The sequence below is a fragment of the Pongo abelii genome, chromosome 6 (genome assembly GCF_028885655.2).
Source record: "Pongo abelii isolate AG06213 chromosome 6, NHGRI_mPonAbe1-v2.0_pri, whole genome shotgun sequence".
NCBI classification, from domain to species: Eukaryota; Metazoa; Chordata; class Mammalia; order Primates; family Hominidae; genus Pongo; species Pongo abelii.
In genome coordinates this window covers 101,815,775-101,831,426 of record NC_071991.2, presented here as the reverse complement: position 1 = coordinate 101,831,426, position 15,652 = coordinate 101,815,775, and the positions used below count along the sequence as shown (strand labels likewise).

Genomic DNA, 15,652 nt, shown 5'->3' with positions numbered 1-15,652 from the left:
GCTTCCTGTTGTTTTTCCTTGGCTCTTTCAAGCTGTTTCTCAGAGCAAATTCAGAAGCCTGAGGGGCTCTTGGGGAACAGCACAATTGGCCGCCAGGCTCATGTTTGCCTGTGTGTGTGTGAGTTGATACTGAGATTGACAGCTGATAGTCACAGGAAGGGTGAAGTGATATTCCACATTCTTTAAGGAGGACAGGCTAGAAATGGAGCTTTAAGAAATTAAAATTGTCACAGTTGTCTAGTTATTTGCAAAACTTGTTTCAGTGAAACACATCTTCATATATTTTCTCTTTTTTTTTTTTTACATCTTCATATATTTTCTTTTTTCCTTTTTTTGAGACAGAGTCTCACTCTGTTGCCTAGGCTGGACTGCAGTGGTGCTATCTCGGCTCATTGCAACCTCCGCCTCCTGGGTTCAAACAATTCTTGTGCCTCAGCCTCCCGAGTAGCTGGGATTACAGGCATGCACCACCATGCCTGGCTAATTTTTGTGTTTATTAGAGATCGGGTTTCACCATGTTGGCCAGGTTGGTCTCGAACTCCTGACCTCAGGTGATCTTCCTGCCTTGGCCTCCCAAAGTGCTGGGATTACAGTCATGAGCCACCGCGCCCGGCTGATGACATTTCTTTAACTTGTTGGGGTGCTACTTTTATAGTAAGAGCAAATGGTGAAAATGTGTTTTTAAAATATGCTTTCCCCTCTTATTCTTAATTATCATTCTAAGTGATGGAGGTGGCTACATTTCTTGGGCATCATCTGCAGGGCTGGAGCTGGCTCATGGACTCGAGACGCTCACTCATTCAGTGAGCCCACTCTTGTTGTGTCTGCTAGCAATAGATACAGAGTTGGGGGCTTGGGCTTTGTGTTTAAGTAACTTTATCAACTATTTCCAGGGCAAGGTTACTTCTTATACTGAGCTTAAGGGTTTGTACACATAATCATTATAGCATCTGGATGAGTTGATTTTCCTTTGCATTATAAAGTTTTTCCACAAAAAAAGTCCACACATTTTTGTTTTTTAGAGGCGGTTCAGTGTTTTGTTATATTGCAGCGCTGCTCTGTGCTCAGGACTGTAGGTGTTTAGGACTCTCCTGCATATACTGTTGTTGATAGACTGCTTCTTTGCACAGTCTTTACCTTGTTAAAAGTAGTTAGATATTTTATGCTGCTCCTTGCAAATATCTTTACCAGTTTATAGTATGCCTAGTTATGGATGAATAGTTTCTCATGGCCTTTCAGTATTATATTGTTTTGCTCACTGTTACTATGCAGCTGTTAAGCATTTATAGTGGTAAAGTTTATCTTTTCATGGAAGATTGTACTTAAAAGATGCCTTGTTGATGGATCTTAGTTTAACACCTGGCCCCTCAGAAATAGGTTCCTTTACTATTCTCAGCACACAGTGTTTCTCTGTAGTTTACCTTTATTTGCAAACCTGGAGAGTATTTTTTCTGAGATAGAATAATGTCATAAAAGTTCGCTCCCCTTCCCAGAGAACTTGGTTTAGTCATGTGTGAGCTTTCTTAGTTTGCCTTAACTGTTGCTGTGGTGAGATCAACAGTCTAAATCAATATAGTCATATTACAGAAAATGTGGAAATTGAAATAACCTACTAACAAAAGCTGGTGTTTTGATTCACTTGATTTCCATCTTAATGAACATTTTAATAATCTTGTGATTATCTGTAGGACATAGTTTGACTGTTCTTCCATTGCCTAATGTTGTACCATGATCTTCTCCCATGTTGTTAAGTAATATTAAATACTATTAAGTGAATCTACCTTGGTTTTCTTTTAACCACCATTTTACTATTATTGGCTCTTCGTCATTTTGCGAGTACATATAATTTTGTGCCAGCATGTATTAGGCATGAATTTGGGGTGGTGCAACCAGGGTTTATCTCCTTGGGCTGGATTCCTAGAGCCGGAATTTCAGGCTTAGAGGGATAAACCTGCAGTCTCTGCTCAGACTTTGTTTTTATGGAGACTGTGTTTCCTTCAACAGGAGATCCCTTCCCGCCTCTAATATTACAGGTTCATTTCTTCATCAACACAGACCTGATGTCTAGTCTGGATGCGATGCTTTACTCTATCTCCAGTCCTCTTATTGGAAACAGAAGCTTATTTTACATCCCAGCCCCTTTAGCAAGCAGCCCTCTTAAAAGATTCTTTATACAGAACCCTGTGCCCAGCATGATTTCAACTTTGTAGACATACTAGTGTGTAAGAACACTCTTCACAATAGACACAAAAGAAAAGCAGTTGTGGGTAGGATTGTAGGCTACTTCCCCTTTTGTTCTTATACTTTTCTGTAATGTTCTTTTCTTTTCATTATGTTTTTTAAACGGGAGGGCTTTTCCAAATTGACTTGAATAAATGGGTGAAACAGAACAAGCCTCCTGAGAACACCTTTGTGAGCAGAGCACTGATTATCTGTTGATGCATCTCATGAAAAAAATTTATCTTGTTTAAATTATAGCAGTTGAAAGGGGAGAGAAGTCAGCCCTTGCATGAAGTGTGCTCTGCAGGTGCTTGAATGCCTCTCTCTCCCTACCGAGACCTGGCTGCTCTGAGGTGTGGGCACAGGGGAGTGTTTCCTCTGCAGAAGCTGCTCAGGGTGCACTGAGGGGCACCTAAGGAGGTCTATGGGCAGGGGTGGGGTGTCCTGTGAAAACTTCAAACAGGCAGAGAAAACGAGTTATTCACAGTGAAATTATCTGGAGCTTTTGACAGTTTATTGCCTTTTTGAAAAGGGTTATGGGGAGACAGGGTTTCGCTCGCTCTCTCCCAGGATGGAGTGCAGTGGCATGACCTTGACTCACTGCAGCCTTGACCTCCTGGATTCAAGCAATGCTCCTGCCTCAGCCTCCTGAGTAGCTGGGATGTACCACCATGCCCAGCTACTTTTTTTCTTTTTAAGTAGAGACAGGGTCTGGTCTATGTTACCCAGGCTGGTCTGAAACTCATGGGCTCAAGGGATCCTCCTGCCTCAGCCTCCCAAACGGCTAGGATTGCAGGGGTGAGCCACTGCCCTCAGTCCTTTTTTGCAGTTTTGACTTAAAAATAACCTTTTTTCCTCTTATAAAATGACTATTACAGCTCGTAGGCCATTTACTAGCTTGTTAGTCATTCTGTTATGTCAACCAAAGCTGCCTGTAACCCACACTTTTCATACTGCAGCTAGCACAGTTTGTGAAGTATAACTTCAAGGTTTACAAATTAATGTCCTAGGATCTTAGATCTTACAACAAATGCGTAGACGTGAATGGTGTTTGATTTGGGTTGGCCTCAAGTTTGCAAATTTTACGAAAGATCCCAGGTTGAAATGAGAGTGGCTTGCTTCAGCCTTTGGAAAAGAAAACACTCTGGGCAAACTGAGCCCACTCCACTTACTTAAAGAAACTTAGAACTAATGTGAATGAGCTATTAATTAACCTCTATTTAGATCCACCAGGCTTACTTGAAATATGCCTTGGTCATATGTACATGTAATCATTATTGCTTAGTGGGGAAAAGCTGGTGTTCTTTGTTGTTGCTGTACAAGTGTTGAGCAGGTGGTTGTCCGCTTCATTGAAAAGAACCTGACTGGACCAACAATGGGGAATGCAAATTTGGAGCTTTCTTGACATTGGCCTATTTTTTCCCCTGTAGGAGAACTGCGACACATCACCAAGCTGAAGCCCTGGAGCCTCTTTGATGTACTTGTGGAAAAGTATGGCTGGCCCCATGAAGATGCTGCACAGTTTACAGATTTCCTGATCCCGATGTTAGAAATGGTTCCAGAAAAACGAGCCTCAGCTGGCGAATGCCTTCGGCATCCTTGGTTGAATTCTTAGCAAATTCTACCAATATTGCATTCTGAGCTAGCAAATGTTCCCAGTACATTGGACCTAAACGGTGACTCTCATTCTTTAACAGGATTACAAGTGAGCTGGCTTCATCCTCAGACCTTTATTTTGCTTTGAGGTACTGTTGTTTGACATTTTGCTTTTTGTGCACTGTGATCCTGGGGAAGGGTAGTCTTTTGTCTTCAGCTAAGTAGTTTACTGACCATTTTCTTCTGGAAACAATAACATGTCTCTAAGCATTGTTTCTTGTGTTGTGTGACATTCAAATGTCATTTTTTTGAATGAAAAATACTTTCCCCTTTGTGTTTTGGCAGGTTTTGTAACTATTTATGAAGAAATATTTTAGCTGAGTACTATATAATTTACAATCTTAAGAAATTATCAAGTTGGAACCAAGAAATAGCAAGGAAATGTACAATTTTATCTTCTGGCAAAGGGACATCATTCCTGTATTATAGTGTATGTAAATGCACCTGTAAATGTTACTTTCCATTAAATATGGGAGGGGGACTCAAATTTCAGAAAAGCTACCAAGTCTTGAGTGCTTTGTAGCCTATGTTGCATGTAGCGGACTTTAACTGCTCCAAGGAGTTGTGCAAACTTTTCATTCCATAACAGTCTTTTCACATTGGATTTTAAACAAAGTGGCTCTGGGTTGTAAGATGTCATTCTCTATATGGCACTTTAAAGGAAGAAAAGATATGCTTCTCATTCTAAAATATGCATTATAATTTAGCAGTCCCATTTGTAATTTTGCATATTTTTAAAAGTACTTTTAAAGAAGAAGAGCAATTTCCCTTTAAAAATGTGATGGCTCAGTACCATGTCATGTCACCTCCTCTGGGCGCTGTAAGTTAAGCTCTACATAGATTAAATTGGAGAAACGTGTTAATTGTGTGGAATGAAAAAATACATATATTTTTGGAAAAGCATGATCATGCTTGTCTAGAACACAAGGTATGGTATATACAATTTGCAGTGCAGTGGGCAGAATACTTCTCACAGCTCGAAGATAACAGTGATCACATTCATTCCATAGGTAGCTTTACGTGTGGCTACAACAAATTTTACTAGCTTTTTCATTGTCTTTCCATGAAACGAAGTTGAGAAAATGATTTTCCCTTTGCAGGTTGCACACAGTTTTGTTTATGCATTTCCTTAAAATTAATTGTAGACTCCAGGATACAAAACCATAGTAGGCAATACAATTTTAGAATGTAATATATAGAGGTATATTTAGCCTCTTTTAGAAGTCAGTGGATTGAATGTCTTTTTATTTTAAATTTTACATTCATTAAGGTGCCTCGTTTTTGACTTTGTCCATTAACATTTATCCATATGCCTTTGCAATAACTAGATTGTGAAAAGCTAACAAGTGTTGTAACAATAATCCATTGTTTGAGGTGCTTGCAGTTGTCTTAAAAATTAAAGTGTTTTGGTTTTTTTTTTTCCAGACATTGCCTTGGTCATTGCCCTATAAATGATAGAATCAATGAACATTTGCTATCGGAGTAGTGTCACTAAAACTAAATACCAGCATTCCTGTTGCAGCAGATGTAGTTGTAGAACATGCATTAAGGCTTATTATAAGGAAATCATTTATTGTTTTTTAAGGGCAGAAGGGATTTAGGAGAAAAGCTACAGTATAGATTGATTCTCTAGAATATCAATGATCCCTTTTCATCCATGGTTCATCAAAAACATACTGCATTTGTTTGATCATTGCAAATTTAAAACAAAACAGCATTTGCTGTTAGGAAACAAGACACATAACCCTCTTAGTAATTACCATTATATCACATTACCACTGTGAGGTAGAATGGATCATTCCTTCATTGCTTTATGAAATTTGCATGCTAAGTTTTTATAATGAGGCTGTAGGTTTCCATGTAAATTCTGTGATAGATAGTGGCTGTAGACTGGTGATACTATCCGTGATTTCTATAAGAAACATCCTTACAAGAACCATAGAGCACAATTTATATCTTCCCTAAGTGTAAAAGGATTTTTATCAGGGTGATAGTATACTTGAATGAAATTTGTCTAATGCAGTTTTTGCTTATGTTGGAAAATAAACTAGATTATGAATTTTTACAGGTGTGTCCCTTATGATAAAACAGCCTAACTAGTTTATAATAAACAGTTGTTCTAGAAGGAATATACGTTTGTATTAGGCATAATACGGCTTTATCAGATTCTTGGCGGCTTGTTGATAAAGAATGCACAAAAACTAAATGAGAACCACTGGTTATGCTAAACATTATAACCAGCTCTCTGACTTCAGTTGAATGTCCTATCTTTTCCTTTCTGTAGTCCATGTGAAATCTTCATGGAAAATGACAAGCAGTGGATCACATATGTGTTTATAGCAGACACAGGAGCTGGCTGTCTAGAAATTGGCAGACGACAGAACTGCCCAAAGGCAGAGAAAAGGTGGATATAAGATCTTCACTTAGGTGAAAACTGATTTACTAACTTGCTTCTTCTCATACCTGGACCATACATAACTAGTTACCAGGATAAAGTACGGAAACTTCCCATCGGAGTAGAGAACTTCAGCTTGTATCCGTAGTTCAGGTTATTTCCTAAATTGTCCTTTTTTCTCCCCCTTTTAAATAACTTGAATGAAATTTTGGTAGAAGACCGTATTTTAGAGTATATACTTCATCAAGGAATCAAAATGCATAAGATTCTGCAGTTCACACAAAAGCTTCTGTATGCGTATTTCTGTAGTAGGCACATTTCAAGCCAGTGAAGAATTTAAAATGCTTAGAAGGACAGACCTTTTAAGAAGAATATTTTTGTTTTACACGCTAGTTACCTTTATTCTGTTTGAAACTATCAGGATAGATGATGATGTAAAAGCATTTCTTAGACAAATGTTTCTTTAATACCATAAATAGAATTTTGTTGGACAAATTGAGGATGGCAAACTTCGCCTATGTTCTTCTAAAATTTGAAGCTGTGATTAGGATTGAGCCCTAAGTGAGCTGCGTTAATGTACCATCATCAGCTAATTTTCAAAAGGAAATAATAGAAATTCAAAGTGTAAAAACATGACTGAATGAGGTCAGTCATTTTAGTGTTTTTCTGATGCACAGAATTTGTATCCTGTGCCAAATTATGTCAGGTAATTGGATGATGAAAAATGTGTTGATAAACAGTATCATTATTATTGGATGTACTTACTGAATCCTCCTCAGAGGTAGAAGACAAAGGCTGGGAAATTTTTAAATTTTTCGAAGATTAATAACTAGCATATTATATTTTAGCAATAAAAACGTTCACTTAAGAGGCCGTATTCATTTCACTGAGACAGCTAGGAATAATGCCTTTTTTCTTTAGTTTTGTACACCCAAGACAAATTTTCCTGTTTTGGGCAAACTACCCATATTTTCAAACAGTTGTTGTACCTTGTATTCAAGAACTACTGTAATGCATTAGTGGTCTGGCTTCATTTTGTATGATGCCAGATCCTTAATTTACCCAGCACAATCATTTCAGTAGTTTCCTATAGCTCCTGCAAAAATGCAAACAAACAGAAACCACCACAGGAACAGCCCCTTGCTGCCTCCTGTTGCTGAGGTAGTAGTCGCTAAAGAAAATTGAAGGCTCCTTACAGTCCATATTTGAAAACTAGAACTTCTGTAGAAACACACAGATCCCGATCTTAGAAGTTGTATAGGACAATTTGGTAAAACTGACATAATTGTGATTTATTAACATGAATTAAAATGCCCAACCAGTGCTTCAATGTGACAGTATATTTAAAATAAAAAAGAAATTAAAGGTCATATACTGTACTACTTTCACAAAGATCACACAGTTTTGCAAAAGACTTGACTTGTCATATGTACAATGCTATATATCAAATGAGAAAAGCTGTAAGCAATTATATACGCAAAAGAAATGCAGTATTTACAGTTTGTCAGGAGACATTAGAAATCATCTATACATTAAATTACATTTTGCTTGCAAATAACTCGTAAAACAAAATGAGCCATGTCCACACCAAAATATAAAAATCTGTATTGCATTTTTATACCTAAGATGCATTCACAGAACTGCTGCTGACAGGAAAGAAAAAAAAAAAATCCTCATAGTGCCATTACTTAGCTGAGTACTTAATGTGTATGTATAAAATAATAGAACATTCACTAAATGAATTTAACTGCAAAAATAAAATTTAAAGATCATACAGCATCAAATCAGCATCAGATCTGCCAGAAAAAAACAGCTGGAATGTTCATTTACAAAATAAAGATACCTAATACTGGCTTAACAGCACATTTTTAAAAGGAATTTTAAAAAGCAAAAATGAGAAAAATACAACGAAAGAGCACTGGTGTTTTTTATACAAAGGTTCATGTACAAGCTTTAAAAAGTACCTTAACAGGTACATATGAAATATACAGTTTATCTTACAGAACATTTAAAAAAATGTTTTTGGAGTCCATTTTAATGCCACCCTGACCCATGGTAATTGTTTTGAAATGTTGGTGGCACCTGTGCTCTGTGAATTGGAATCTGTCCAGGCACTGGAGATGCCTGCTGAGGTCCTTGAACCCCATGTGGCAGGGCCACAGAGCCAGGATGAGGACAGAACCCTGAAGCAGTAGGTGTTGGAATACTGTTTGGTCCTTGGGGCTGGAGATGAGGACCTGTGACAGGTAATGGACAATGTGGCCCTGTTCCAGAAGGCTGGTGCTGGGGTCCCGGTCCCAAAGTGGTATGATGTGTAGCTTGTGAGGGATACGGTGGTACAGCTGGATGAGCACTTGAAGGAAAAAGTGGAGGTCCTTGATGAGGTGGGTGGTGTAAGGCTTGAGCTGATGTGGTATGATGCCCAGAAGCCAAAACACTGGAAGGTGGCGGCGGAGGGGGTGGTGGGGGTGCTGAATTTACAACATGCTGGTGTTGTGCTTGTAGACCTTGGAGTCCTGTGGAAGGATGGGGTGGTGGATGGTGATGAGGGGCAGGACCGGGAGGGGGTGGGGGTGGGGGTAAGTGGTGTCCAGCAGTTTGAGAATGAATATGCGACCCAGGGGTGACCGCATGAACAGGCCCTACTACATGTGCTACAGAGTGTTGCTGATGGGAATTCGGCTGTTGTACAAGGTGCGGTCCTGGAGCAGGTGGTGGTGGTGGAGGAGGGGGGACTACGGCAGCAGCAGTTTGATGGTGAATGGTAGGGTTCTGAGAGGGCAAAAAATGCCCTGGAGTCACGTGGTGTCCTGGAACTGTTTGCTGGCTTGTGGTGCCAGGAAGTGCTTGATTTGGTCCTGATGTAAACACAGTTTGTTGAGAAAGACTACCTTTGAGCTGATTATAATTCTGAAAGTTTGCAGAGGGCTGCTGGTTTTGATAGTAAGACGAAGGAGGTGGAGGAGGTGGAGGGGGTGGTGCCGTGCTGTTCAGACTTTGTTGGTTAAACTGACTGTATGTTGCTGAAGATTGTCCTGAGGGTGTCTGTGTAAATAATGTTCCAGAAGTTGCCTGCTGAGTATTGGCTTGAAGGTTCTGTGCTGCTGGATAAAAGTTTCTTTGAGGCTCTCGCTGAGGTGTTCCAACTTGAGGTGACTGTGAATGATGAGGCCTGTAGGGAGATCCTAACTGCTGTGAAGGAGGCTTTGGTGAAAGATAACCATGCTGTACAGGTGTGTGAGGCGTGGATGACTTTGGAGGATTTTCTAGGTGAGGTGATGGAGGACAGTGCAACTTTGTTGGTGCAGAAGGCAGCTTTTGTGAAAGTTGCTCAGATGAATTACGAACATGTGTCTGAGGAGGATGATTCTTTGAAAGTGCTTGGTTGGTATTTGATAGCTGTTTTTGTTGGAGCTCTGTTTTTAGGTGAACACCGTTTTCAGCTTCGGATGCACTAACTGTGGAGTCCCATTGGGGATCTGGTTTTGTGAATATTTTCCCGTGTGCTTGAGCAGGAATTACAGATCCAGGTGAACCAGGCTATGAAGAGAAAACAAATTATATACATTTAAAGAACATTTTGTGTACCTTGAGGTTTATTCTTGTTGGTATTTAATACTACCTAAATATTAATGGGCGGCAGGAAATAACGTCCCGGATACGTCAATTATGGAGGCTTGGGATGTTAAAAGGCCAATATTTTTCAGTTGTTCCAAAAAGTTCTGAGAGTGAGCTTAAAGTGAATTCTCTGGGTTAATTTTTATTGAAGACAAGTTGAGGAAATAATTTTCTTTAACTTTACTCTGCCTTTTTACCCCTAGGCAATGAAACCTGTTTTTGAGCCTTACTCTGAAAGAACTCCAATAGCAAGTTTCAATTTTATAACTGAAATTTCTATACCCAACCTAAGGATAAATTGATTTGGGTAAATGAACTTGCTCCCTCAAACCATTTTGACTTTTAATACCTTTTCATTTTCCTTGTACACTGTTCAGATAAAAATAAACCAAGTATAAGACTGTTTAAATGTCAATCATCAAAAAAAGATAGATCTCAGATTCCTTGTCTTTAGTTTCCAATGATTTACATGCCATACTAGATTATTACATCTTCATGAACCAGGATGAAGATGTCATTCCTTTTAAATGATAAAATGACCTTTTGTTTTTAGATAATTGGCTGGTTAAGAATTTCATGACAAGGCTATGAATTTCCTAGACACCACTAGAATAGAGGTGGAACATTTGAAGAAAATGTAAGCTGTTGAAGTGTGCTTAGAAAACTTGAATGCTTGGTCAGAGTTATCCATCACATGTTCAGTAAGAAGAACAAAGCAGTACACACAATTGAGTATTTCTGACAGGAAAAGTGTCCAGAAGTCACAAATTGATACTTGATACAGCAGAAAAACACTGCATATTAGAAACATCAGCTTTTCTGCACTCAACCTAAAGTCCTTTGGAACCCATCGAAAGGTCAATGTTATTACCTTGCTCATTTTTGAAGGACTTTTACAAGTATTTTGAGACGTATCTGGGGATGGACATTCATTTGTAGTTGTGGGTTCTGGATTTTCAGGATCAGGGTCTATAAAGCAGAAGAAACCTATAGTAAGTATAAAATTATACAATAAACACTGTTTTAACACCACAAAGCAACATACATTCTACTATCCAAACCAACTTTTTATAAAGGCTCTCTTGTCTGATTTTAAAATGTGTTAAAGAATAACATTATTGGTCATCTGCTTACTGACCTTCCATCAGTTCACTGAAAGAAGGGACTGGGCCCTTAGCTTGCAACTGGGGTATGTGATTTGAATGAGATGAAGGTGAAGACTGAACATGACTCGGTGAACATGAGACACATGGTGATTCTCCCCCTAGAGATGAAGCAGAGCAGACCCAAAGAGAACATTAGAGCTGCAAAGAACGAGGATGCAGAGTGATTAACTGACTCCACTTTCTGGTGAAGGAACAAGCTCACTTACCACTGTCTTTATCTTTTCGGTGATCACTGAGAAGTAAAGCTCTCTGATAACTCCTTTCTCTGACTTGTTCCACTGAAGTTGAGGCAGTCCTTTCAAAGAAAAATCACATTATCCTCTATTGAAAGAAACTACTGCTAGTTACATTGTTGCTTCATAGTCAACATATACTGTCAGACCAAGGCTTTTGATCTACTGGGAAAATACTTTGGTGTTAACCTTTGAAAATAGTTAATTTTGGCAGGGCACAGTGGCTCACACCTGTAATCCCAGCACTTTGGGAGGCCAAGGTGGGCAGATTACAAGGTCAGGAGTCTGAGACCAGCCTGGCCAGCATGGTGAAACCCCGTCTGTACTAAAAATACAAAAAAAATTTAGCCAGGCATGGTGGCGGGCGCTACTCGGGAAGCTGAGGCAGGAGAATCGCTTGAACCCGGGAGGTGGAGCTTGCAGTCGGGAAGCTGAGGCAGGAGAATCGCTTGAACCCGGGAGGTGGAGCTTGCAGTGAGCCGAGATCACGCCACTGCACTCCAGACTGGGCAACAGAGCAAGACTCCAACTCAAAACAAAAAAAAAGAAAAAAAAAGTTAATCTTCTCTTATTTTGCTGACTGCTCCCAGAACTGAGATTATTATCCTTATTTGAAGGACTCAATTCCTTTGTCTCCAGCAATTTATTGGTGAAAAGAAGGCAAGGAGTTGAAGATAATATATTGACATTGAGAATGTCACTTCAGGTTACCAAAGGTACCAAAACATGCCCCTAACAAACTGCTATCAGGATTGCATGCTTTCAGGTGGAAAGGGGACCAAGGAGCAAAGTGAGTGTGGCTGCCTGCCATTTGCCAAGATCCATCCTATATGCAGCTGCTCCTATTCCTTCTGAAGAAGCACTAACCCTGGTTGTTCTTTCAAGGTAACTGGTAGGAGTTATAAAGGAAGTCTGCAGAATTGTTGACTCTGATAAAAATTCTTTGGAGAGGATATTTGTGTGTAAAGTATGAATAAATTACCAAGGAATAAATACAATCGACATTTAACAACACAGGCCATACACAGCTGGCTTAAAATCCTATTAGCAGAGAGAATCTTTTAAAATTGTGACCACAAAGCGCTATTAGCTTAGCCTTGGGAGAACAACAAATAGGAAGAATACTTGAACAAAAGCTTGTTTTTTCCAGAGTAGCATACTTCAGAATGGGCTTACCATTGAACTTCTGGTTCATTCTTCTCACTGGCAGTAGCATCCTTAACAGGGCAGTTATTGCTAGTTTCTTCAGAAGTGGCATTATAAACTGTAGCTGGTGTTGGTAAAGGTAGGCTAGCAGTGTGTTCCACCTGCTCCCCATTCTCATTACTGCTGGCACAGCCATCACCATTGGTGCTCAAGCTTCCACTTGCATGGGGTGATACACTAATGAGTGGAAAGTTCTCTGTCTTAGAGCCACTTTTCCTAGCTTCACGTTGTCTCTTACGGTATTCTAATAGAGAAACCTTAAGCAAGAAAGATAAGAAAAAGCAAATCTTTTATTCTTGTTTTTTATGTCAGAACCAATGCATTCTTTTTTGTCTAAAGAGAATTACTATATTTACATTAGGAAAATTATTTTAATTGATTCTGAACAAATAATTAACAATTATCAAATGCCTACTATATTCCAGGCATTGTACTTAGATGATTTACATACATTATCTCATTTATCCTCACAACAACCCTATGAAATAGGTATATTATCATCCCCATTTTATAGATGAGGAAATTGAGTAACTCACTCACTCAAGGTCACACAGCTGGTGAGTGTTGGAGCCGGGATTCGAACCTAGGTCTTACTTGAAAGCCCGTGCTCTTTCCACTATACTACATTGCTTCCCACAAAGTTGCCAACTGGACTCTGTTATAAAAATTAAAAGCACACATCACGAAAATTCTTGGACTTGCAAAGCAATAAGCCTACTAACAAAATAAGTGCTATAGTTTCTTTTGAAATAAGGCATTCTAATTATCTCAGTATGTCTGCCAACCAAATAATGGGAAATCAGGGAACTAACTTAATATTTAATACATTAACTAGTAAAATAAAAACACTCTTACAGCCATGGCCTAAATACTATAGATATTATAGATGAGGAAAGAGGCATTTCCTCTATACAAGGGTGCTTGCTCAATGTACAATAAAGGTAATAACACAAATATTATTCAAGTCTGTGTTTTTGGTTGGGGAGTGCCTAGTTTTAAAAAATACTCATTTGGTGAAATAAATCATCTTGAGATTTTTCTGAAACCATGCTGCTTACAAGGATTTCCCATATTACTAGAATTTTTTTACTTTTCTGTAAACATTTTCTAATTAAGCCAGCATTTACAAAAGGTTTAAAAATATTAAAAATGTAACTTTAATAACTAAATTAAGAATGCCTTACATAATACATCTAACTACCAATTCCCCTCAGTAATATTATGAAAAAAAAACTATTAAAAGGACTATAAATTGTTAAATTTGTAACCTTTTTCTTTTGTGGTGGATTCTGGGGTGTGCAACTCCCGTCGATCAAATTGTCATTAACAGTCCGTCCGAAACCAGATACAAGCCCATCTTCGGAAGTACAAAACACAGTTGTTTCCATAAACATGCCTCTAGTATCATCCTGCATCAGGCACTTTGACTCACTTATTCGGAAGCCTCCTCCAACCTCCAACTGATGCGAGGGTGTCAGGTCCCTCAAGTTGGAGTTCACTGAGAAGTTAACTCCTGTTCTGTCAGGGCTCTTTACCCAGGAAGAATACATTGTGCCCCGTCCAGAGTGAGTTGAGTCCAGTTGGCTGTTGGGCTCAGCCCTGTCATGTGCAGGCGTTTCCAGGGTTTTATGTAGGGCAGTTGGCTCAACTGCATCGAGTCCTAGCTGAAGGTCTGACACAGGTTCCTTTTCTCCAGGGCACTGCCTGTTGACTTCAGTCCTACTCCTAGGGCTCGTATAACCAATAGTCTTTATTTCTTGCAGACCCAGTTCAGTTAAATTGGAATTTCTAAAAGGCCCCAATGTTAACATGGTTGAAGATCTGTCATATCCCTGTTTACAAATTAAAAAAAAAAATTATACAAATAATCACATCTTGGGACTGTTTATTTCAAAATTTACCAGTAATATAAGGAAAACAATGTAATAGGAAAAAAACTACCAATTCACCCTTTTTAAGTTAACTTCTTACCTCTTGACTATAAGTGCGTCTCTTTATTTCTGGAGAACTTTCTGGGGAAGAAATATTCTGTATATAAAGAAAGAATTAGAATTGAAAATTAAAAAATATGTAAGTATATCCATAATAATTATAGAAATGAAAACAAAATGAAAAATACACAGACTTTGGTTTTAGATCTTGTTTCCTGTTTATTTCCATTCCCCAAATAAGACTGCTTTAAGATCAATTTGATACGCACATTTAGTCTACTGTATATATCAACAAGATGAAAGTTATGCTCATTTTAGTAAAAAAAAATCCAAATTCATATAAATGAATTTTTCTGATTTTTAGTTTCTTACAACCTTTTTTTGTATTCTTAGCACACTAGTTGTTAAAGGAGGGGAAAGAGCTCTTAAAAGAAATTCCATCCCCCCAAGTGTTGAATTTTTTTTTCTCCATTAAAATTTCTCACCTCAAAGTGCATGGTATTTCCTGGTGTACCAGGAGTTACTGGGGTAACTGGTGAATATATGGGTTTATAACCATTTCTACAAGTTTCATCATCTGATTTTATCCGTGGAGGCGTGGCAAAAGATGGGTCCATAGGAGTAGTATCGGTGTGAGTTGGTGTAGCATACGGGGAAGGAGTAGGTGTGGAAGTTTCTGAGTAAACCGAATCTAGCAACTGATAAAATCTTCGTTTTTTTAGTGGTGTAGTTAAATCTGTTGGTGAAATAATAATCTGTAAGAAATTACACTGTTGCTATTTGTTAAAATCTGTTTGTGTCACATTCTGGGAAAGATAAAATATAAACAATGGCAGTTATGACTTTTACCCCAAAACTGAATTTCAAGGTTTAAAAAAAAAATGGTACTAACATGAAGCAGTGCCCCCCTTCCCTCCCCAATTAGCAAGCATTACCTTGCCTGGAGAGATTATTATAGGCCTAGGGGTCTCAAAGTATCTTACAAGTACCGATGTTACTTTAACTGATTTGTAAGAGTTCTTGTCTGTCTGAAAAGCAGCCAGTCCAGAAGCCTTTAAAAATTCATAAACCCCAACATACGTGGTATTGTGAACTGGTATCTTCAGCCAAAAAATACAGAGGACAGAAAAGAGAAAATCTATACAACAATGTGCTTCTCTTCTAAAGTGCATACCAGTAACCAGAATATGCCTGTTATAAAGCTATATGTATGCCCTGCCACATTTC

At 38.6% G+C, this 15,652-nt stretch overlaps 2 protein-coding genes across 32 annotated transcripts in view; one reads left to right on the top strand and one right to left on the bottom strand.

Annotated features, from left to right (window-relative positions):
- The window catches only part of SRPK2 (SRSF protein kinase 2), a 292,913-nt gene extending 284,945 nt beyond the window's left edge, over window positions 1-7,968 (top strand). For 13 of the 22 annotated variants that reach the window (XM_054560600.2, XM_054560599.2, XM_054560598.2 and 10 more), the window contains one exon: window positions 3,651-5,302. In XM_054560600.2, coding sequence (XP_054416575.1) covers window positions 3,651-3,835 — 185 coding nt within the window. In that variant the 3' untranslated portion in view covers window positions 3,836-5,302. Of the gene's footprint in view, window positions 1-3,650; window positions 5,303-6,160 lie in introns of those variants that run through there. The other 9 variants (XR_008527546.2, XR_008527544.2, XR_008527543.2 and 6 more) reach the window with 3 other exon arrangements.
- Window positions 7,538-15,652, bottom strand: part of KMT2E (lysine methyltransferase 2E (inactive)) — a 102,685-nt gene continuing 94,570 nt past the window's right edge. For 9 of the 10 annotated variants that reach the window (XM_002818325.6, XM_054560591.2, XM_054560593.2 and 6 more), the window contains 8 exons: window positions 14,911-15,161; window positions 14,466-14,522; window positions 13,763-14,326; window positions 12,465-12,751; window positions 11,262-11,350; window positions 11,028-11,153; window positions 10,761-10,858; window positions 7,538-9,811 (listed from right to left, as the gene is read on the bottom strand). In XM_002818325.6, coding sequence (XP_002818371.3) covers window positions 8,306-9,811; window positions 10,761-10,858; window positions 11,028-11,153; window positions 11,262-11,350; window positions 12,465-12,751; window positions 13,763-14,326; window positions 14,466-14,522; window positions 14,911-15,161 — 2,978 coding nt within the window. In that variant the 3' untranslated portion in view covers window positions 7,538-8,305. The remainder of the gene's footprint in view (window positions 9,812-10,760; window positions 10,859-11,027; window positions 11,154-11,261; window positions 11,351-12,464; window positions 12,752-13,762; window positions 14,327-14,465; window positions 14,523-14,910; window positions 15,162-15,652) is intronic. The other variant, XM_054560595.2, reaches the window with a different exon arrangement.